The 24,748-nt window shown below is 36.0% G+C and overlaps 2 protein-coding genes across 2 annotated transcripts; both read right to left on the reverse strand.

Moving 5' to 3' along the window:
- Positions 1-2,375: 2,375 nt before the first annotated feature.
- Positions 2,376-11,512, reverse strand: LOC132602221 (protein argonaute 1-like). Its single transcript, XM_060315183.1, has 22 exons — positions 11,299-11,512; positions 8,991-9,655; positions 8,676-8,884; positions 8,444-8,593; positions 8,243-8,376; positions 7,989-8,098; positions 7,436-7,542; positions 7,102-7,240; positions 6,905-7,021; positions 6,574-6,681; positions 6,343-6,414; positions 4,929-5,051; positions 4,668-4,833; positions 4,317-4,576; positions 4,078-4,220; positions 3,907-3,969; positions 3,758-3,821; positions 3,480-3,615; positions 3,324-3,397; positions 3,145-3,239; positions 3,026-3,057; positions 2,376-2,871 (listed from the first exon to the last, which is right to left on the reverse strand). The coding sequence occupies exons 2-22, from the start codon at positions 9,645-9,647 to the stop codon at positions 2,654-2,656; spliced, it is 3,177 nt and encodes a 1,058-aa protein (XP_060171166.1). The 5' UTR covers positions 9,648-9,655; positions 11,299-11,512; the 3' UTR covers positions 2,376-2,653.
- Positions 11,513-18,853: 7,341 nt separating this feature from the next.
- Positions 18,854-23,125, reverse strand: LOC132625928 (NAC domain-containing protein 54-like). Its single transcript, XM_060340581.1, has 3 exons — positions 22,944-23,125; positions 22,089-22,366; positions 18,854-19,417 (listed from the first exon to the last, which is right to left on the reverse strand). Exons 1-3 carry the CDS (start codon positions 23,098-23,100, stop codon positions 19,136-19,138), a joined length of 717 nt encoding a protein of 238 aa, XP_060196564.1. The 5' UTR covers positions 23,101-23,125; the 3' UTR covers positions 18,854-19,135.
- Positions 23,126-24,748: the final 1,623 nt, after the last annotated feature.

Raw genomic sequence — 24,748 nt, forward strand, 5'->3', positions numbered from 1 at the left:
GAGTGTACGCAGACCTTATCTCTACCTTGGGAGGTTTAGAGGTTGTTTCCGGTAGACCCTCAGCACAAGAACAAACAACCCAAAGTAGTATAAAATGTCATGGCAAAATGTTATAAAAGCATGATACACAATATGAAAAAAGGTAGTAGCTATTCCAAATCAATACGATAATCGAGGTACAAGAAACAACAGAAAATAACAGAAATCGAAGGATATGAAACTATAAGAGTAATAATACGACTATTAATATGAACGAATAAGTAGGACAATGCACAACTTGTACTACCCTTCTACCCTAATCTGTGTCCTTCAATAGCCTCCTATCTAAGGTCATGTCCTCGATAAGCTGGACCTTCGCCATGTCATATATGATCACCTCTCCCCAATACTTCTTCGGCCTACCTCTACCTCTACCTCTCCTGAAACCTTTCATAGCCAATCTCTCACGCCTCCGCACTGGGGCATCCGTGGCTTTTCTCTGCACATGTCTGAACCATCTCAGTCTCGTTTCCCGCGTATTGTCATCCACCAGGGCCACTCTGATCTTATCTCGGATATCTTCATTTCTAATCCTATCCTTCCTAGTATGCTCACACATTCAGCAGAACATCCTCATTTCCGCAACTTTCATCTTCTGAATGTGAGAGTTCTTGATTGGCCAACATTCGACCCCATACAACATCGTCGGTCTAACCACCACTCTGTAAAACTTGCCTTTAAGTTTTGGAGACACCTTCTTGTCACACGAGACTCCGGATGCAAGCCTCCATTTCATCCACCCCGCCCCAATACGATGTGTGACATCATCATCAATATCTCCATTTCCTTGGATAATAGACCCAAGATACTTGAAACTTCCTTTTTGTTGGATGACCTAGGTACCGCACTTCCAATTACACTTAAATAAAATAGTTTCTGTAAATGTATATTTATAGATATTCTTCTATGATGTACCTAATCTAATACATTTATTATTAAAGAACAACTTACTACTCTAGTTCTGGTAAGTTCTCTAATGAGTCAATTTCGGCCACATTGGCTGCACATCTAGTTGCTTGAACTATGCCCAAAATGACCGTTAATGACTAATGAGCATAGGTCCAGCCCAACCCACCTAAGCCAAAGTCTAGCCAGGTTGAGCGGTGGGAATTACACCCGATAGCCGATGTTACACGTGTTATGTCCAAGTTTTTAAAGTAAAGTACCTTGTAGCGGTTAGCAAACTTTAGACTTGCATTGCTGCCTTCATTCGAAGTATGTATCCTTTACCTGGGATGGCAACTTTGTGCTTTGTAAATACTATGGACCCTTTGGGTGCTTTAAAAATAATAATGTTGACATTTTCTATTCGGAAAAGGGTCATATTTGACCTTGTACTCTCACAAATAAGTCATATTTGCCCTACCGGAGCCAAGCAACATGGATCAGAACTGGACATCGATAACCTTACCGTCGAAAGCATCCATCAGAGCAAGGGAGCTGAGAAGACTGCAGGTTTGATGATCGCTAACGCACACAACAGCAATCTCATAACTTTTTTTGCAGGCAAAAGGAAAGAGAAAACGAGCGAAGACTATAATCTAAATAATAGGGGTAGGGGGGCGCTAACAAGCAAGAAAAGGGATGCGCTAAGGCGCAACGGCTTTCGCGCAGCTCATTATACTTTTTTTGATATATTTGTCCTAGTAGGAAAAAAGGTGGGGACATTGGCCTTAACTGATGGGGGAGGTAAATATGACCCTAAAGTTGAATGACAAGAACAAATATATCAAAAATATGACTTATTTGTGAGAGTACAGGGCAAACATGACCCTTTTCCGTTTTCTAATCAAAAGGATACAGCAAAACACTCCAAAGAATGCTAGAAATGTTGCTTTGGAGTTGTTCCTTTTATGTACAAATTCCATACAGGCGGGATAGTAATTTCAATGGCCCTAAACTTCAGACCTAGACTATGCCACCCACTTACTTTACAAAGCCCAACAACAGTCCTGAATGTCTAAAGTTGACTTCATTCAAATTGAAGTTCAATATCAAACATACAATTCTGAATTTAAGCTTAGCTTCACACAGGTATATCTAGATCTTCAAACTTCATACTCGAGATTTTCAAATTCATTCCCATAGGTCTAAAGTTGATTCTAAAGGGGCTAAACGGAGTATATCATTTGCAGTTTTCAGCCATGTCTTAAATAGCAGCTCTCCAAGCAGCTGTAGGTGCACTTGCCACAGTTGAGTGAGTTATACTTCCATGGGCTAATTTGACACCCAGGCTTTCTACGAAACTTGCAGTTTCTGAATTGGCATCTACCCCAGGGCCATAATCACCAATGACTTCCAAGAGATTTTTTTATTTAATGTAAAGAAAGACCAACTACGAAAATAATAGGCAATACGATACATAGCCATGCTGTTCAAAAACACTTTGATACCAAACACCACTCGCAAATAAACTATTAAACAGACGGACAGCTTACAGAACAGAAATTTCATGAACCAAAATCAAAATGTGGTCTCCGGATCACAAACATCAAGGTGAAAGACAAGCCAAGGTGTGATAAGTTTTACAGTTATAGAAAGAGATTACTCCTCAATCATTACTCCTAGCATGTCTACCAATGTCCACCTTATATAACCTGTTTAGAGAGGACTTCTAACAATAGAACATAACCCTTTTGACATTCTCCTTAAGAGCAGGAAGGGGCCTTACAGCAGCAGCACCAGCACCTGGTGCTCGTGTGCTCCTTCCGGCAGCTCCTACACCTCCTCTGTTCGTAGGAGCGCTTGTGACCGATCCACTGTCAGATGTCTCCGGTTCCATGTAAAAACGAGCACGGAAAGCTGCCAAATGTGCATAATAGGCTGGAGGAACTGCAAACAGCATCAACGAGCACAAGTTCAGTAACATGCCATGATGAATAGGTTATAGGCAAAAGAATTCCACAAAAGGATTTGGGGAAGGGGTTTGGATTGGGCACCAAAAATAGATGCGGAAGAAAAGCCACAAACAGTGCAGTGAACATACCAATGGAGACAGAACGAGTACATCTAGCATATCTGAAAATAACAAGGAACAATTAAAGGCCATCAGAATCAGAATGCTGGAAATTTTCAAGAACTATGGAAGCTCTGAAATCAACTTACGTGTAACAGAGGTTGTTAGTCAAAGACTGCAGCGCGTCAGCAGTAAAATTGTTCTCATCCCACAAGACATGATAATGAGCTGGGCGGCTAGTACCCTGCAGTACCACAAAATCTAGTAATTTACAACCGAGTCATTTATACATGACTTATCATATTTTATAGAATACCCATCTTATTACCTGTATGCCGGCATGGCTACAGAGATAGAAATCAAACTCAGTAGGGTGGCATATCTTTGAATCTACAACGGTACCTTCACAATTACATTTTTTTTTTAAATTAGGATCATTTGCAGCTATTATCGAATCATTAGAGATACTGAGATTAACACTCACCAGGCAAAATGTTCCCGCTCCGATCTACTGCATTTCTGTCACGGTGGTTGTTGGCAAACAACCTTGTGTGATGACGTTTCTGGACCACAACAAATGTAACTGGGGGCTGATAATTGGGTTCTAAAGATGCACAGGCCTGAATTCGGTTTACGTCAGTTCATAACTTCTAACCAATAAAAAGGCAAGCTTGTTTTCTATCCTTCCTCATCGTCCAAAAGTAGAAAGAAATTCGAGTTGATAATAAACAGGCAGACTAAGGTATAACAAAAGGAAAATACCTTGCGGATTGCATCAAGTTCAAAAAGAAGTACTTGATAAAATTGTCCTTCACTAACACCATCTCTGAGGGGAAAAGATATTTCATTTCAGACAAAAAAAGAAAAGTAAATTTGTAAAATGCAAGCATAGAAGGGCTATTCAACAATACCGGTAGAATATTATTCTCTGAGGCTTCTGTCCAGTGGCTCGACGGAAGGAAATAAGCAATTCCCTGAATTATAAATAAGATAGAGCATCAATCAGAAGAAAAATTAAATCCAGTGGCTTAAAACTCGAATATCAGGGCATGTTCTTTGAAAACAAGGGAAAAGCGCAATACTTTATCATGCCACCAGTCACAGTTCCTCTAGCTGGATCTTGCCAAGTCTTGTATAGATCTTGTATAAGCTCCTGCCTATGAGCTTGAGCAGAAACCAGACCAGCATACTTCGTAATCTCAGGCCAATCTTGAGAGGCAACCACCTGAGATATGTAAAGTTGGCACCAAATTTACTCCAGAGACAGAGATTACCGAGGGGGTCAACAAAACCAAAAGAATGAAATACACAACAATCCTACCGCAGCAATGGATGGGCTAGAATCCTCCCCAGGGTGGGGATGGGTGACATCTGCACCAAAAATAATAGTTGGGCGGTCGCTGACAAGGGGAATTCGTCTAGAGATCGCATCAACAAGCACAGTGTTTCTTCCTCCAACCTTCACATTTATCTTGAGGGACACATTGGCTAAATACTGCTTGCTCATTTTAAATACATGTTTTGTCAAGCAGCATTGCGAGACAATGCCAAGATCAGTTTCACATATCCGTTTTAGATCACCTAGGAAAAGAAATAAAATATTTAATCTGTAGCATATTCCAGGAGTTTGCAAAAGAAGCACCATATGAATTTGACCATTCTTGGGTTGTACCATAAAGGGAGCCATTATTGTCTGGCAATATGACAATCAATAGATCAAGCTCCCTGCCATGAGGCTGCAACTTCGTCATAGCATCATGAAATCGAGTTTTCAAGACTCTCTCAACTTGATCAGGGCGAGCACTCACTGGTGGTAGAACAGGATTGGGATTGAAGCTCTACAAAGACATAATAGTATCTTAAACTGTTATGTCGCAGGACAACCAAAAGAGATACAGCAACAAAAGAGGAAAAACTATAACTTCCAAATTACCATGCCCGATATATGGCACATTTGTGCAAGCTCAGAACAGAATCCACGTGCAACACTGTCTTGCACATTGCGAGAAAAGTTTATACAGATCCAGTTGTTCACTGTTCCTCCATTAACCATTTTCTGTAAACAACAGTAAAGCAGAGTAAATAACTAAAGCATTCAACACAGACTGAAAATCGACAGAGTAGACAACTTATTTGAGATATATAATAAACTAACAAAATTCTTATGTTAAGCTCCAACCTCAACTGAAAATCGACACAGAATAGCGCAAAAAAATTATTCAGAGAAAAAGAAAATTATGAATGAAAAGTGGAATCCATCCACATCAGCAATACTTTGATGTACTTGTGCACCCCCAACTGTGTCATTGATTACTACTCCCTTTCATCGTCTTTGGGTGACTAGCTATCACCAAAATTCTTTCCTTGTTCAAACCCCGCTATACACTTTTAAGGCTATACCATCCTAAGGTGCAGCTAAGTAGGTGGATCTTATTGACGTTGATCGAACCACAGGATTAGAAAAACTGGAATTTAGCTCTGCATCAGCTAATCGTACAACATAATTAAATGAGTAACAAAGAGTAACCAAACTACTTTTTGACCGCCAATACCATGATGAATCAAATTGCTCAATGATAGTTGCAAGATCAAAAAGGACAGGACCAAAAAAAGCACACTTAAATTCCTCAAGGTTAGTTATTCTATCATAAGCTATATGTAGCAAAAACAGGTATCAATAAGGCAAAACCAGCTAAACCACTGAGGTCCTAAATTTTCTTATTTTTTGACAAGGTAAAGTAGATACTTCATTGAGAGCTCGCTTGGTAGGAGGTCTTAGCTAAACTAGTCATGGTATTAGATGTGATATTATTTTATACCATGTTTGGTTGACATTTTGGGGCATGTATAACTAATACATGGATTATTTAATACACCAAAGGGTGTATTATCTTATCCCACCACCACCATGGGATAACTTATTCATGGATAAGCTATCCATGGATAAAAAACTAAAATGACAAAATTGAACTTGTTTTGTTCCAAGAAACTTATAAAGGCCAAGCATCTAAGGATATAATTGTAACAAATTATTTTTTAAGTTTAAAAATAAATAAATATTCAAATGGTATCTTTTGTGTTCAATTTTAGTGCAATGAACCAAACACCCAACAAAAATAATCCCTGTATTACTAATCTATGTATCATTAATCCCTACATTACTAATCCCTGAGTTATTTATCCATGTATAACTTATTTTTGAACCAAACGACCCCTGAGGACCTAAAAATAGTGTTCAGAGCCAAAGACCATACTTGTGAGAGCACACACCAATAGATGGCATTTAACTGCATGGAAATGACAGTCAAACTGGCAACATGAATGTCAATCATGCTAATATAAGTTACCTTATTCATCATATTCCACTGGCCCACTTGTGGCAGACAGTCTTTTTCTCGACCTGTATCATGGTATTTAAGCTGCAGAAACAATAACCAAAATTTTACAATCCTAAAATAAACTTAATTCACTGCACAAAGCAAGGATTGCAGCAAGAGTATCTAAAGCCAGAAGGATTAGGGATACCATCACCTCAATCACATCATCACGACCAAAGAAAAAAAAGAGCATTAACTTACCCAAGGTGCAGGCAAAATGCGAGCCTCAACTTGAGCAAGCTTCTCGCTAATCTTAATACCAAATTCCTTCGCGTATGGGTCATCACCATAAGCATTGTGACGAACAGTCTAACAAAAGAAAGGATTAGATTATGGTAAATACAGATAATATTGCAAAAAGGCCTGAACTTTATCCTCAAAAACATTAGTTGTGCAGGAAGAATAAGATAACGAACTTCTGTCGAGAAGCACGCCAAAGTAATCAGCGAATACACATTTTCAAAACAGTATTCAAAGAACCTCATTATTTGGAAAAAGAGTATTCAAAACAGTTTCAGAAGCAAGAGCCAACCTGAAGAATGTCACCCTCTCTCTCTTGAGGACGCTGGCAGGTCACTTTCAGAAGTGCTGTTATCTGCCTCTCATTCAAGCGCTTTGAGTATCTCTGCCCCTCCACAATCTTGCAGACCTGGACTCAGGATATGTAAGCACATAAAATACACAAGATACTTGGAAAACGACTAGTTACAACGAGAAAAAGGCACCCACTTCCATTGGCAAATAATTTGGCCTTTGTGTATTTCCAACTTGAAGACAAGGCAACTGGGTATGCTGAATGACAAAACCATAGGTTTCTCGAAAATATTCCACAACAGCTTTCATTGTTCCTCTTTCATCAACAGGGAAACTGCCAGAACAAATAAAATACAACGATTAGCACGTTGAGATAATCCAACATATAGACAACAGAACATTAAAGATCAGATGGCACACCACTAGTTACACCTATAGATAATCCAACTGCAAAAAATTATGGTCAAGACATAATATAAACAGAAAAAAATTGTTTCATCACATTTACAAAACTAAGCCAAAAACATACGTCAACTCTCTAGTTGCTTGAGATGTCAAACCAGATATGCGGTACTTCCTCCTCATATTCCCACGATGAGTGACCTCCACCTTTACACCTCTCAGGGCTTTCTTTATCTGCAGTTCAATAAGGTTAAAAACAAATTTAGCCAAAAAAACTGCAAAAATTGTAAATGGCCCTAATATGTGAATGTACCTTTGTAGATGCTGTTAGAAAATAAATTCCTAACTGGATGAAATGATATCTAAAAGGAATTGCAGGAGACATACATTTACAACGGAGAAATATGCAATTTAGAGCACCCTATGTCCTAGGCACATATTATTTCTGTGAGAAGAAGAGCTTTTATATATGAAATGACCCGAACTAAGTAGGAGGATTCCTAGCCAACTGCAGCATCTTAAAAGACAGTGAACTGAGGGGGACAAAGGTACAGAAAGCTGTCTACTCCATAAACTGCAGTCTGTACGAAATCCAACTTTCAAGTCGATTGCTGGGAACAGTAAAGATCAGGTAGACTATGAGACTATTATGAATAAGATTGTCATATGCCAAAACCAACCTTAACGCGATCAGCATCAGACAACGGTCTAGAAGAGATATCCCGATTAAGAAGCTGGCACACAAATTCAATGACCGGCAGTGGCTCGATGAAAGCCGTGGAAGACATATCTGTAGAAGAGCGCAATGATGAGAATGCGTACTCGGTACAGGCATACATTGTGGTAAAATTACTGTGCTTGACTGACAATCAGTTACAAGTTCTACAGAATCAAGCTACATAACCAGAATTTAAGTCATAAAAATTGTGCTGACCAATATTAAGGGATAACCCCATCTGCGTCGGACGAATACTTTGATAGAAGCCACGCCAGCTCTCTAAACCTTCACCCAGTGGTTGTCTTCGTCCTAAATCAGGGGAATAGAAAGAACGGCCGACGGGACAATACCTGCAGTTAACAATGAATTAAGGGAAAAAGATAAATACATAAATCAACAATTCAGAAGGAACCATACCTGCTTGTTGGCAACTCACGCAGAACGATATCCAGAACCTGGAGGGCCTCTTGGGGAGCATCAGCCTGCCTCCCTTGTAAGAACATCCCCAAGTGATGAAGATCAGCACGAGCAGCCAGCTTGATCACAACTTTAAAATCCCTTTCCCGCCTGCCCCCACAAAATAAGAAAAAGGATACATTAGATACTGCTAAAAAAATGCATCTGACTTCTCAAGATCATAGGAACACACCTAGCACCACCAGTCCCATCATCATCATCAGTGAGAGTTATTTTAAAATCTTTTTGAACAAAAGGGAGGGGCCCTGCAGTGTATAGACTTTTTCTTCCGTCATAGGCTGGAAGCCTCTTCCCAAGATGGGACTCCCTGTAAAGCTTGACCAGCTGCTCCATGACAGCGCGGTTGACACCGCGAGATGCGACTTCTGGATTAATTGAAACCTGAAAGCAATTAGAAATGATAAGAGCAATTATCAACAATAAGACCCTCAGTAGATAATACAAGGAAGATCATAACTAGAACAACTAGCAATGTTTGAGCACTCACATCATACTGGTGCAAGTCCTTGTCAGGTAACTCAGCAAAGAAGTGATTGGCCTTAACAATGCATCTAGTGCCATTACTACCCTTTCCAGGCCGAAGTGGAAACCTCATCGACTTGCTCGATGCAGGTTGTATTGCTTGAGTTGCAGATGCTTCTGGCTGCACAGCAAGTTGCTCGAACTGCTGAGTCACTTGATGTGTCGTAGGTTCAGGTGGCTGAGATGAGGAGCCAGCCTCTGAGTATGTTTCTGATGGTCTTCCATATGGCACAGGCTGATGTGGAGTCTCGGTTGCTTGGTACAGCTCGGGAACCGGTGGCCTAGAAGGGCCACTAGAAGGTGCCCCACGGCCACCTATACCACCACGGCGCTGGGGTTGTCCTCCACCTCGTGGATACTGCTGAATTCCCCTACCCTGTTGATAGTATTCAGGGGGTCCACCATAGGATTGTTGAGGGGCCATTCCACCACGTGGAGCTCCCCCACCACCACGGCCACCATATCCTCCACGCTGAGGTACCCAGCCTCTTCCTCCACCTTGTTGTTGTTGTTGCTGCTGCTGCTGTGGTGGGCGTTGGACACCACCTCGTCCCCCTCCTGTTTCATGGGACTCAGAGCTCTCACCACCACCGGGAACATCAGATCTCCTCTTCCGCACCATGGTAGCAACTACAAAATAAAAGGACATTTATCACTTAAATAATGTTCAAGTAGAGATACTCAAGATATAATCAATGAACTCATCAAAAAGCTTATATCTGATATCAATCTATGAGCCCTGAAGACAACTTATAGGCTCCAAACCCCCATAAATCACAAACTAAACAGCTATCAATATGTGTTCAAGCAAGCCACTTCTATTGCAAACAGAAACAAAAGATCCACTGGATAATCTCAGGCAGCAACAATCTCCTAAATAATAGGACTCACTAGTTTCAGTTACGATTCACAGAAAAACACATCCAAGCTTTAAGACATAATATCTGACAATCAAAGAGAACACATTTTTTTAATAATCGTGGTTGTCCGGGCCCGCTTGGCACACCTAGACTAATTCAAGGGGGTACCTACTACCTCCCACATGCACATGCACCGGGTAACTTTGTACATCAAGGCTGGACAGACGAGAAAAAATCAATTAGTGGTTTTGCCTCCGCTTGCATTTAAACATGAGACCCCATGGTTCTCAACTCACTTCATTGACCACTAGGTCACACCCTTCAAAATTGACAACAATAACAACAACATACCCAGTGTAATCCCACAAGTGGGGTCTGGGGAGGGTAGTGTGTACGCAGACCGTACCCCTACCTTGTGGAGATAGAGAGGTTGTTTCTGATAGACCCTCAGCTCAAGGAAAGCCATTCAAAGCAGGATAATATGGAAGCAATTCAAAGCAGGTTTAAAAAAAGAATATACGAAAGTAAAGAAGCCGTGGCAAATATTATGGAAAGCATTATATAGCATACTAAAAGAAATGATAGTTACAACGGCTAAATAAAACGATATTGAAGTAAAAGAAACAATACTAATACTACGGAAATAATACTAATACTAATAATTTCAAAAATGAGAACATAAAAAAACATATAGTTTAGATATCACGTGAACAGTTGGGGAAAAAATCACATAAGCAAACTGGTAAGTAAACAGTTAAAATATAGTCTAGAAGATGATACAGGAAAGAAATCCAAATTCCACTTCCTTACAACAACAACAATATAGCCAGTGTAATCCTACAAGTGAGGTCCGAGGAGTGTGGTGTACAAAGCTAGAGAGATTGTTTCCGATAAACCCTCGTCTCAAGTAAAGCATATCAAAAACAAGTATGGAAAGGAAATACAGTAGTGAAGAAGTCTATAATACTAAAGACCCTAATACCCGGTTATTTTTTCACTTTCAGTACATTCAAACAACCAAATATTCTTTGCAAAAAGTACAACTTCCAAAAAAAGTGAAAAATATTTGGTTTATATGGCCAAACGCCTACTAAAAAAGAAGATAAACAGATCAAACACTGAAGTCAGCTAGCATACACATGTATATACATTATAAAAAAGAAGGACAAGCAGGTACGTATTATGGAAAACCCATCATAACTTCACACAAAAGTTAAGCAAGGCAAAAACAGCATAAATGAAGAAAAACTAATAACCTAAGCAACTGTCAACTAGATCTGATCACCCAGCAAAACTAAACAATAACCCTAGATCGAACAAAAACCACAGTCGAAACAAAAAAGCAGCTTAGATCTAACAAAAAACCTTAAATGCTACTAAACTAATAAAATGATAAAGTAACAGATATACTACCTCAGAAACGCCGCCTTTTGATACCGATTTTACACCCACCACCACGGTTGCCCTAGTACAAAACGCTACAGAGAGAGAGAGAGAAAAGCAGTACTATTATATGTTTTGCAGAGAGAGAGAGAGAGAAATGATGTGTAGATAACAAAATGCAAAATGAAGTCACAATTGCACTCTCTCTCACTTAATTTAATGCTTTGAGAGTTGGTCGTTTTGAAATGGCGGTTTCATCCCTAGTTTATTTCATTTTGCAGTGCTGTTGCACACGACATTATAGCAACCGAAATATCATTTTGTATTACAAGTACAACAATCGAGTTTTAATAAAACACATTAAGTCCCCGATTGTCCATACATACAAAAAAAATAAGATTTTTTTTTTTGAATTTTGGAGTTGGAGTTGTGTTTGGCCATAATTTTTAAAATTGTAGTTTTTGGTGAAATGTAAAATTACAGCTTGTTAAGTATTGTTTGGCTAAATTATGTCGTGCATTATCGTTAATAATATCACACCTGAACAATGTGAAAAAATAAACTTAAGATATTATAAATAATTTTAAAGTAGGCGAGTTATTATAAAAAAAAAATGATAGGCTAAAAGATAAACTATTATTATTAAATAATAGGCAAAGTCAAGATGATACCAAAAAAAAAAAAAAAAAAAAACGATGCGAGCACACCAAATTGGTGATTACGTAAATTGAGTTTTTTCTTTGGTCTACTTCTATCTCTCCTATAGCCATCCTTTTACACCTTCCCACTAGTGCATCAGCGCACATTCTTTTCATGTGCCTAAAGCATCTCAGCCTCATGTCCTCTGCTACGACGACACTCTCACCTTATCTTGTATAACTTCGTTCCTAATTCTATCCCACCTAGTATGCCCACACATCTATCTGAACATCCTCATCTCCACCGCCTTCATCTTCTGAACATGTGCGTACTTAACTGGCCATCACTTTGTCGCATATAATAGTGCAGGTCTAACCACCACTCTGTAAAACATAACCTATAAGTCTTGGCGGCACATTCTTATCACATATATTCCTGACGCGAGACTGCTTCGATGCGGTGTGCGACGTCATCATCAATCTCCCGCTTTTCTTAGATTATAGAGCCAAGATAGTTGAAATTTCCCCTCTTGAGTATGACTTGTGTATCGATCTTCACCTCCACCTTGTGCGTAACATCACTGAACTTCTACCTTTATGGTTACTTTAATTTAATACGGAGAAAGATTAATATGAAAGAAAGAATAATATTAAAAGTAAAAAATTAAATAAGGTAATTTAGTTAAATTATTCTTTTAAGTGGTCGTTTGGTAGGCAGCCAAAATTATCCCGGGATTATAATCCCAGGACTAATTTATCCCATGTCTTGGGATAAGAAGGGATATCCCACCCTTGGGATTATGCTTCATTTTGTACCGTGTTTGGTAGGAAGTATAATTCTTCCTACCAAACACGATATAAAAAATTAGTGCTAGGATATCCCAGCCTATACCATGCACCAATCGTCAGTGAATGTTCTCTTAAGGAACATGAAAAAGTCAAAATATGACGCTTGAAATGGGATGGATAGGGTAATAACAATCTAGCAGTGGTAATTGGTGAATCACGCGTCATTCATGGCCGCCCCTTCTAGTTGAGTAATCCTGGCACGGTCATTGCAGTTGATGGATGATGCAGTCATGAAATTAGGATATCAAATGAGTGTGCTGGATCGAATTTGAGCGGGTTAAAATGAATCGAGCGAGTAATTAAGCAAACACAAATTCGCTCAAAAGTTATTTGCCTTGATATGAGTTGGATCCGGATGGGCTAAACAACAGGTCATAGCTCAATCTGTCAAACTGTTACCAAATTTTAATTTCATTATTTTTTTAAATAATATATTTGATTATCAAATAATTTTTTCTTTATTATACTTATATCTAATGTATAAAATAATTAGAAATATTTTCATACGTTTAATTTTTCACAGGTCAATTTGAGCTATATATTTAACTAACATCAATCTACATTTAGATGATATAAATTGAGCGGAAAAACAGGCTGAATTAATAACTAAGCGGATCATTAGCTCTTTCAAATTTGGAATAATTAGATGAATCATATTTTTATGGACTAATTTATCATCTCTAATTGGAATATCAAGATAGTTGGATTTTTTCTATCATTAACGATTCAAAGTTTTAGGAATTTAACTAAAATTTTGCTAAATTTACCCGATACGAATTTAATTATCAAGCGTCCGAATACTAAAATGTTAAACCTTCAAGAAAAGAATTAGTAGTCGTTTGGACATGAGATTTCATCTCATTGTTTCATCTCATGAGATGAAATCAGCGTTTGGACATGCGATTTCATCTCATGAGATGATCAAATATTAAAAGATCTACAAGTTGGTAGTATATTTGTAACAAATTCACTCTTACCAACCATATGAGAGGATTATATTAAAGAAAGTGTAGTTACACTACACTCATGTTCAATTTTTCATTTTATTGAACTAAAGTTTGATCAATTAATGTTGTATTTTAGAAAGGCCTTCAAGTAGCGTATTAATTTTTTTATGAACTATATATGAGTTGTTCATTTGGTAAGATTGTATAAGAATTAGGACGGTTTTGATGGTTTTCAAAACTTGTGATTTTTTTATGTTTATAAGAAAAAATACAACTTAAGAAATCCAAATTGCATGTCCAAACAAAACTTTAATTTCAAATCATAATGATTTCATCTCATAATTTCAAATCATGTCCAAACGGCTCCATACTACATCTCTAGGTGAGATTAAAATATAGAGTTTCTAACTGTTTGGGTAGATATGATATAGTACGTATTAATATGTTCTTTATAACATTCTATTCTTGAAAAAAAAGCTTTTATGGTGGTTTGGTGGGATGGAGCCAAGAGTCTGCACAATTTTCAACTGAAAACATATACGTATAAATGTCCTGATTATTTTGTCATATTACTTTTGGTAGCAAAAATAACATTTTTTTAATAGGAGATGCTATTATACTCGTCACAAGTAATTGTTTGTTTTTGGGAATATAATCCTCAATTAATTATGTCCAATGACAACTGTATTGTAGGAAGTGCTTCATTAGTAGTAATAGATTTAATTTGTGAATATAGTATTTCAATTAGTCATATAGGATAGTGATTGATTATGTTAGCGTGATCTATTAAGATAGAGACAACAGACTTATAAACAAAACTTGACCTTTATGTTGAAATTTTTACCGCTGGACATTTAGGAACACTTTGCAGAGTCTCGTAAAAATAATGCTTTTGCTATGAAGCTATTGACCATGATCCAAACTCCTGAAAAATCTTTAGAATCTCAATTCTCATTCATTCAACTTTTTTAGCGACTGCAATCCTAAATGGGAAATCTAGACCACATTTCATTCTTCCATTTCTAATTTTGTATTTTTTCTAACAACATTCATTCATCTGAACACTCGAACGATAACAAGCAAAAAAATTTCAAATTAGAAAGTCATTATATTTCACAAACAATTCTTAAAAAGGCAAAGCGTGATCAATTCTCAAATAACGTACATATTTTAAAAAACAAACCAAATTAAATCTTTCCTTGTTTTTGTACATAATTAATTAATGCTGAAAAAGTGAAAAGGACGTTTATTCTTTTCAAGGATTTTGACAAACTAACCTCAAATGGAAATTGCAACATTTTTAAATTTTAATCAGAAATCAGAATAATGGAAATTCCAAAATTTTATCTCTCCGTTGATTGCAAAAAGAACTTTCAGCTCAATTACCTACTACTCTCACTGTCACTGCCCTCCCCTTGAAGAAATCAAGAAATCCATAAATTGACTTCTTTCCGCACAATGATACAAATGCTCTGAAACAAATTAAATATAAAAGAAACTATATATATTTGACATACCAAAGTGTACCATAATTTTTTTTTTTTTTTTGAAACAAGCGTACCATAATTGTAAATATAGGCGGTCCTACCTAACCATTAAAATTGAGAAATGAACTATGAGCGGTTTAAAACTATTACAGGTTCGTTTGTTGTAGATAGATAAGATATTTTGTGAACGTTATAAAGGATTAGCACTAGAGCTGTTAATATGGGCTTGGCCCGCGAGGCCGACCCAACCCAATCCTTTATTTACGTACGGTTGGGCTAAAATTTCTTTAGCCCATATAGAAGTGAGGCTCAAAAGCCCAGTCTCTCTTGGCCCGCCGACCTCAAGGGTTGGGCTAAGGCCAGCCCTTGAGGCTAGAAAAGAATAATAATTTTTTTTTAAATATAAGTAAATTAAACAAAAAGATTAAATGTAATGAGAAAAAAGAATATATTTACTACTAAGTAGTAATTAGAAATTGGAGTAGTACTTTTTAGTCTTAGAATTTATATTATGTTTAATTTCTTTTGAACGTGATCTGAATTAGTGATTAAAAATAATAATTTATTTTTATTCTCTTGAATTTTTTTTTTCTATGATATGGATTTGCGCAAGAATGGGTGGTAAAATATTCTATTTCATATTGCAAAATTTTCGTGTTCAAATTGTATAAAAAATTACTTAGAAAATGTTATTTCGGAAGACGAAAAAACTTAAAGGGCTGGCCCGCCTAGGGCTGAGTTGGGCTGTCATTTTGCAGGCCCTTCAGTTAAAAGGGTTAGCCCGTCCTAGCCCATTTAATTCTTTAGCCCTTTAGGGCTAGGTTGGGCTGGGCCAACCCATTTTGACACCTCTAATTAGCACGCTAACGAAGGCAGCGACATATCTAGGTAATTGGGTGCTGTTTCTTGGGAACCCTATTAATATTGAGAAATCTGTTAAATATATAAGAAATATTTGTTGGGAACCGGTAACAAAGTAGACTCTTGGTCCAACCGTGGAAATGGAACTTGCTTAAGCTTCATTGGCCTCTTGGATGAGCGTTTGACCCCCCTTGGACGCATATAATAAATTTTCTTTTTAAATTTGAGATTTAAGGGAATCCGTAAATTTTCCTATCCTAGTGAAATCAGTTTACACCAAATCAATACAACTTAACATAATTAAGTGACTTAATAATTTGAAAATATAGATTAATTAACAATGAGTAAATGATAGTTGTGTATGTTTAAACACGTAAATGTACCTTATGAATTATGATCAGGACATGGTAAAACAAATTAATCACAATAGTACAAGTTATGCTGATTCTACTTCTACGGGTGGTCATATCTTTGTTTGTCATTGAAATAATATTGTTGTTTTAGGTTCTCTAATCACAAGAGCTTGAGCTATCACTTTCTTGTAACAGAGGGATTGCATATGTCATATATATCTGCTAGTGTCCTACTTGTGAGTCGTGACATCTTTGTTAGCAGAGAAAAAAACGCAGAGAAAGCAGGACAAATTATGGAAAATCTTCAAGATATTATATTTTGATTCAACTCTCAAGAGCAGGGGCGGAGCCAGTAAGGGCCAAGGCACACTACACCAAAAGAGACTTTTAGTGGCAATATATTTTCCTTTTAGCGGCAATAACTATTGTCACAAAAACATTTAACAGCAATAAGTTAATGCCATTAGATCCAAGGTTGCCAAAGCCTTTAGCGGCATTTATTGTTAGGGCTAAAGTTTGGTATTGCCGGTAATAATTGATTCTAGAATATAATTAGCGCCAATTAAGTTAGTGCCGCAAATTAATTGCCGCTAAAAGCATATTTTGTTGTAGTGGGGGTTCATCCGAACTTCCTTCGGTGAAAAATTACACTGTATATACAAGGTGAAAATTATTTTTATGTATATATAGTAGACGTTTAACCCCATTGACTTCTTCGTTTGTCTGTTTCTTTATATTTTTGAACCCCCTTTATTAAAATCATGGCTCTGTCACTGCTCAAGAGGAGGTGAGGACATGCAGTTCTCATGGATGCTAGTTGCTACACATGAATAGGCTTCACACTGGACAATCTGCAGAAAGCAGGATATTAGTCACAGATGCTACAACTGTGAGCTGGAGAATAAACACAAAAATCATATACGCCCTCTGTTTCCATTTATGTGGCAATATTTTCTTTTTAGTATATTTTAAAGAGCACTTTGCCACATAAATTGAAAGGAAGAATACCTAAAGAGCGTTTTATTGAGATTCCCCTTATACTATGCCCGGTCCTAAAGTACCCCATGTACTTAAACTTTTTATAATCGCTAGCCCCTCAAACGATTACTTGTCCTAATTAGCCCCCATGTATTTGACTTTTCAAATCTATAATCCAAGTGATTTGCCATTTCATATTAATTTGATGCGTAAAAAGATCGAAAATACAATTTCCTTTATTTATTTAGTCATCTCAACGACTATTTTCTTATCTCCTTCCATATATCTTCTTTATTCCTCCATTAAAATACAACCACCAATTTTTCCTACTTTTACCCTTTTTCTTTTGAAGGGGTAAGATTATAAAAATCCAAGTATAAGCGAGTAATTAGGACCAGCTATTGTTTGACGGGGTAACGATTATAGAAAAGTCAAGTACATGGGGTAATTATAATTTAAGAGAAATCTTGAATAAGACGCGCCAAATTTAGGGGGTTCTTTAGGTACTCTTCCAAATTGAAACAGAGGGAGCAGTATATATTTTCAGTGCCCATTGACTTCCACTTTTTTTTTTTGGGACATTTTTGGAATTCATTGGATCACGCCTATAACAACCAGGAAATTAATTACCAGCATGCTGGAACAAAAGAGTCCTGAGCAAAATAAAGAAGAGAATTATCTGGATAAAATAACAGCTTTTATATGGTGGGATAGCTTGCAAGGAAATGAACATAAAGTGGTTTGGATTTAAGGCAAAGCAGAATTCTGCCCTTTGGGATCACATTCAATTGTATATTTTTGCTTTTAAGTTTTGGTGTAAATCAGATTACTATTTGTATTTCAATAATTCCTTAGATGATTGAATTTGTATTTTTCTGTAAATATTCAGCATATCTTAGTGCTGTTACCAATCAAAGATATCTTACTTAATTGTACTTCAAAAGAATCAAAACATATATTTAACGAATGTGGTCAATTTTAAATCTAAATTTAGATTGCCCTTTGTAAACCCTGAACAGAACTGTTTGAATTTATCCAAGTAAGAAATCCAACTGAAAAATGGTGTGTTTGCCTGTTAGAACTTAGAAGTGTGTTCTCTGACATGTATCTATTTCCTAGTTTATATATGCTGATGAATAATAATATGAATTTTCTGGAAAGAAACATAAGACTTTATACAATAAACCCGATGCTCGGCCCTTCCCAAAACCCCGCACATAAGATGAGGTTTTGTTCACCAGACTGCACATGTGTGTCAAGGCAATTCGTACATGCTGCTGTTTACAAGGTTGCTTTGAAAATCTCAAAAAGGTTAAAAGCTTGGTTTGGGAAGTCTCGATGGTGAGGATACAACACTGATTTTTCTGGTTCTCATATGGTTTTCTTTCCTGAAAAATATCAGTTAATGCAGAGTTTTATATTGCAAATTAAATTAAAGGAAAAAAAGGGGGAAGAGAGGTCGCACGGGAAATAAAAACCATTGACCTTTATTTCACAAGTAGCACCATAATAGCCTCAAGAAAGAGGTCAAAATCTGAATCTGCAAAGCCACAACATAAATTGGCTTAAGCAGATGTAGATAACCAACCACACAAAACAATAACTGCAAAACCTTAAGTACAATTAATGAAAATCATTCTCCTTAATTAGAAAAAAAGGTACTAGTAACAAACTTGATTCGAATAATATGACTTATTATGTGTGAAACATATGAAAAAATTGCTATCAATCAGATATTAATAATATCCAGTAGTTTAGTTCGTGAATGCAATCTCTTCGGTATGAAAGGAAGAGGAGCCTGAACACCATGCATCCTCAGTTATGAACTGCATCCATGAATCATCTTTATCTTCTTCTAATTCCATGCATGATGAAGAAGAAGTTAATGGCACTTCTGGTGATGGCATTTCGTAATCGTGGATCATCATCCCTTGATCTTGAGGTGCCAGAAATTGTGCACTAGATTGCCCTAGCTGCTCTTCTATTTCTGGACAAACTCCATTCTTCTTGAACACACGACACAATGCGTATGAGTCCTGCATGCATGAAAAAAAGAAGCAAGGATATAAGTTACTTATGGCTTATGTAGGAGGCATTATTTTTATTAAGGGATTCAACATCTATATATATATACACACAATTTGATCATATATGCATAATGTAATTTTCTGACAAAAGGGGCTCGGTCGAACCCTTAACCCTTAGCTCCGCCCCTGCCTATGGTGCTTGGCTTTTCTTTATTTTGAAGTGTCATATAGAGATTCTCCATTCTTTTTGAGAGAGAAATTAAGGACATGATTAATTTTGGTAAGAGTTGTAAAGATTGTTACATTAAGTTACCTAACATATAATCTAGATAACTCTCCATGATATATTAATAAATTTAGTAACTTAGAAATTAGGCAGATAATTTGCTAAAACCATTAATAGAGCCAGGATTTTTACTAAATCTCGTAGGAGATTATGTAGCAAGTTCATCCGATGACAACAAAATTTTAAGCTAGGGGTCTTATAGATCTTGCAGTAGTCAATTATTGAGGCTGAAGGATTTTGATTTGACATAAAACCAAGAAGAAAGCCTGGATAAAGTACAAAGGGTAGATACTATACTGAAAAAGACAAAATGATATGTCATTCAATGGTATACTTCTTACAACAACAAAGTTACAATTAATGGATTCTTCTTGTCCCCTCCTCTCTCTGCAATAGGAATAGTAGTAAACTAGTAATACATATCTTAATCATGTTTATAAATTGCTTAATTAATTCATTAATCTGAACCTGATTATTTTATATTAGAAAAAGTTTATTCTCTTTATTTGTTAGTAATTAATATCTAGAACGTTTAATTTGAAAAAGAAAAAGAAGAAGGAACTTCTCCCGAGTTTATTACCTCATCAAGAAAACAAAGAGTCACGACAAGGGCATGGACGGCTATAGTGTCGTGATCATCTGTTGGCTTATATCAGGTAAATTGGAATAAAGTGAAAAAGCAGCCAGCAATGAGCCGACACCTAATACTTACAAAATTGAAAGTGATATGTGGTTCGGGAAGCCTACTTTTAGGTTAAATCCAATTCATATGATGACTTCATTTTTCTGTAAGGATGATTCTTTGATTCTACCAGATCATTACAACATAAAAGAAAATAAAAATTCAACAATAAAGCAGGTACAGTGATGATTTGGAGGCTAGAAAAATTCGGTCAGACGTATACTACTTTCGTCTTATTATACGAAGAGACAAAGCGAAGACAAAAAACTTTTGTCACCCGAGAGATCTAAAGTGCAAGTAACGAATATTTCAGCTAGATTTGTTTATTTCCATTATCATTAACAAGAATCTTATGTTATATTACTACTAATTATTACTGCACATAAGAAAAGATGGAAAGATAAAGGAATGGAAGACTAACAACAAAAGCCCAAGATTTAATTTTCATGCATGCCATGCAGTCCACGTTCTTCGTAATCGATCACTTGCATACGTCTCTGTGACAACTAAAAAATGGTTTTCCACCATTTCCTTTCCTTTGGTGAAAGGTTATATTATTTGGTGTTTTAATGAGTTTTTACTTTCTTCTTTCATGTTTTCCTCATGTTTTTCTTGAAAGATTTAATTCTATGCACAAATGATGTAAAATTAAAATATTTATACGATCAGGTCACTTACAAGTTACAAGTAAATTTCTATGATAAGTATGAATTCAAGTTTAATTTACATTATTGACAGTGTAATAATTTTTTTCACACTATTAGGACTGTAGTTTAATTTAACTCCTGATAGCTAGCAGGTTTATTTCCATTTGTACCAGGTTAATTATAACTAATTAATGCTTATCATAAAAAATTACTTGTAATTATAGTCACATGACTGTGTTAATATGTTTTGTACTACCGATATATAAAACTCAAATTCGATATTTATTAATCAGTAACTGATGAAATTCGGAGTATAACTAACCTGCTTTAATTAGTAGGTTAAGCTGCATTAATAATTGGAAATAAAAAGACAAATAATATGGGGCACATGGTAAAAGATTTATCTTCTTGCTTTCTACTCTTTAACTATAAAAAGCTGTGGGGAAAATTCTTGAGCACCAATGCTTTTCCAGCAAATGACGGCTTACAATATCTGTGCTTTTAAAGTCAAATGCAGTCCTGTATCCAAGGGAGTATAACAGTAAATTAGAGAGTCGAAGCTTGATCTTTTATCAATCGAATTTCTGTTGATATCATAACCCCCGAAAAAAAAGAAGAAGAAAAAACTAGGAGAAGGTGGAAGAATTGGTTAGCACGAAGTTACCTTTTTAAACTCCAAGAACTAAAATTCTTTTTACCAAAAATTAACTAAAGGGTGCTAAAAATTGCAGCAAGGTCGATAATGATGGCATTAGCATTCATGATTCGAGTACGTATAGAGCGAAGAAAATAGTGTAACTAATAGCACAGTAATGTGTGGTCAGCATTCAGCAACATGTTACATGGTACTACTTTATATTTTCTTCTCTTTGCCTTTTTCTTCATCTTGAATACAAGAAGAAGAGAAATAAGAATCATATAAGCAAAGAAGAAAAAGTGGTGTCCACAAGAAACAAAAATCAGTGTCGAAGAGTATACTGACATTATAAAAATTCTTTATGTATATTGTCAATATATATAATTTAAATCAATTGATAAATTAGAATCATAATACGAACTACGTACCTGAATGCCGGAGGTTCCTTCACACTCTTTATCATCGATTCGGTATTCATGCATAACCCAATCAGTCCTCAAGCCCTGAGGCGCTCTTCCCCGGTAGTAAACCAATGTCTTCTTCATCCCAATTGCTCGATTTTGGGATGTTACTCTACGATCTTTCCCTGTCGATTTCCAGTATCCAGCTCTTGTCGCTCTATTTGTTCTGAATCCATTTGGGTATTTTCTATCCCTTGGCCCAAAAAAAAACCATTCTGGATCCTTACTGGGCAAAAATGATTTTTCTGACCCCCAAAAAAAAAAAGAGAAAAAAAGAGAAGGAATGAACAATATAAGTACTGAAGAAGAAGAAAACAAATGATTCTTGAAACTTAGTCATTCACTAGAATGACATACATATTTTAGAAATAATCATGTATAATTGCTAGATATGATATGCATGGCGTTATTACTGGTTCAAGATCTTACGTCAATGATCCATGATATTGAAATTTATGGGTTCTCGTGGTTTCTTATTAGCCACCGAACACACAACACATTTATGTTATTAGGTTTATAGTTTATTATATGCACATACTTAATGGAGTTTTCAACACATATACAAAATTTAGGCTAAAGCTTTTGATTTTTACCTAACCCGTACCATATATTGTACATCCGCCCTCTCTATATATAAGTGTCCTATTAATACATTCGAGCCAAAAACAATTGGTCAAATCGATAAGGCAAACATTCATGATTCAACTTAGGTTTTCTATGTTTTCGTGTCTTCACTTGGAGTCTTGACATTCCAATAAAAATAGAGAAGAAGAAAATTAAAACAAGAAAAGGAGACGAAAAGATGGAGGAAGAGGTTAGAACCTGCTAATTGCCAAGGCTCACATTTGTAAAGATCAATTTCAGGAATAATGTCAAGTTCAATCTCTAGACCATGAACTTTTCTCTTGAGATAATAATTGACAAGCTCTTCATCAGTGGGATGAAATCTAAAACCAGGAGGCAATCCCACAGGGGCCATTTCTTCTTTCCTTATTAGATTTAGAGTTAGTATCTGTCAATCACATGTGTATACATTTTATATATATAAAGAATTCAAAGCACAATACCCCTTCTTCTAATCAATTTTCACTTTTTCTCTTTTCAAGATTCTCATAAAACGTTTCTCTCAAGCACTACTACTCTCTTCTTGGATACGACTGTTTAATTAACATTTCTTAATTAGTTCTTCCACAAGCTCTTTATACTAATTAATTATATCCAAAGAAGAGGCAGGTCACTCTGGATTTCCCTCGTGATTTAATTAAATGTGCTAAAGCAATTACGAAAACTGTTCTGTTCACACTAGGCCCTTGTCTCTAATGTACTAGTAGGACCATTAAAACTAGAATCAGTGTGGTAATTATTATATGTATAAGTTTTAATTTTTGTACATGTGTATAAACATATTTTGACCAGAAAAAAAAAGATTCAATTGAACCATAGAACTCGCCTTAATTTGCCTCTGTTTAACTTGTACGTCTATCATAATAATTACAAATTGTATTTGCTAGATTTCTAATGCATGTGAAACGAGATGAAGTAATTGGTTGAAAGAGCTATTTAAAAAAAAAAAAAAATCGGGGGTAGGGGAAATGAGGGAGAGGATTATAAGGTGGGAATCAAACCCTCACCAACAAAATAAAAGTTCGGGTAGTTAATCAACACCAATAAAATGAAAGTTGAGGTAGTCAACCAACTAAGCTACTAAGGACTAAGATTATCAAAAAGACAAGAGTGTTGGTAAGCGAAAATTAGGCTAATAGGTTTCGGTGCTACTCTGTCCCCATGGGCCAGGTTTTTAGTAATAGTAAGCTGGTTATGGAGTCGCTAGATCTTTTTTGGCTTTTTTTCTCACGCATGTTTGACATGAATAATTTTTTAAAGTGTCATTGAGTATGAATTAATAGATAACAATGTCACTCAAATTCGAATAGTTTTTACCCTTAAAAATTAAAATGTGGCCAAATAAAATAAGACAGAGCAAATAACGCAGACATCATAATTTAGTTACTTACGCAATCTCAAGTGCTATATTTACAGTTAATTGGTATGAGTGTGCATTTATTTGCTAAACTACTGAATTTGTCACGCTTCGCGTGGTTATAAAATAGATAAGTGAATTTTTCGAAGACATCCTTTATAATTTTAGTTCTATAATAATAAATATTACTATTTAATTATTTGGTTAGCTCTAACACTCTTTGTACAACCAGTTTCACCAAAAAATTATTTGAAGGAAAACAAAAGCGATATTAAGACTACAATGAAGTCTACTTACTAACTTTACATATAACTATTTAGTAACAAACATTTTTTGGGTAAAAGTACAAACATTAAAAATAAAAAAAAATATATAATCAAATTTGTTGTCAATCATCATAATAAATCGTGTTCTCATTATAGTCAGAAAATTATGAAGCTTTTTGCCTATCACTAGTCAGTTAATCTCTAAATCGCACAAATTTTTTATTATCCACCCCTGTTATTATATTGCTCATTGAAGCACAATCTCATAAGAGAGTATGTATGAAGTCAATTCTAATGTTTGTCACAGTTCACTCAAAGTATCAACATTTCAGGTAATGATTGGGTAGAAAAATATTTTCGTTAAATATTTTTTCTAGGAA

Source organism: Lycium barbarum, chromosome 1, assembly GCF_019175385.1.
Source record: "Lycium barbarum isolate Lr01 chromosome 1, ASM1917538v2, whole genome shotgun sequence".
In the NCBI taxonomy this organism is placed as follows: Eukaryota; Viridiplantae; Streptophyta; class Magnoliopsida; order Solanales; family Solanaceae; genus Lycium; species Lycium barbarum.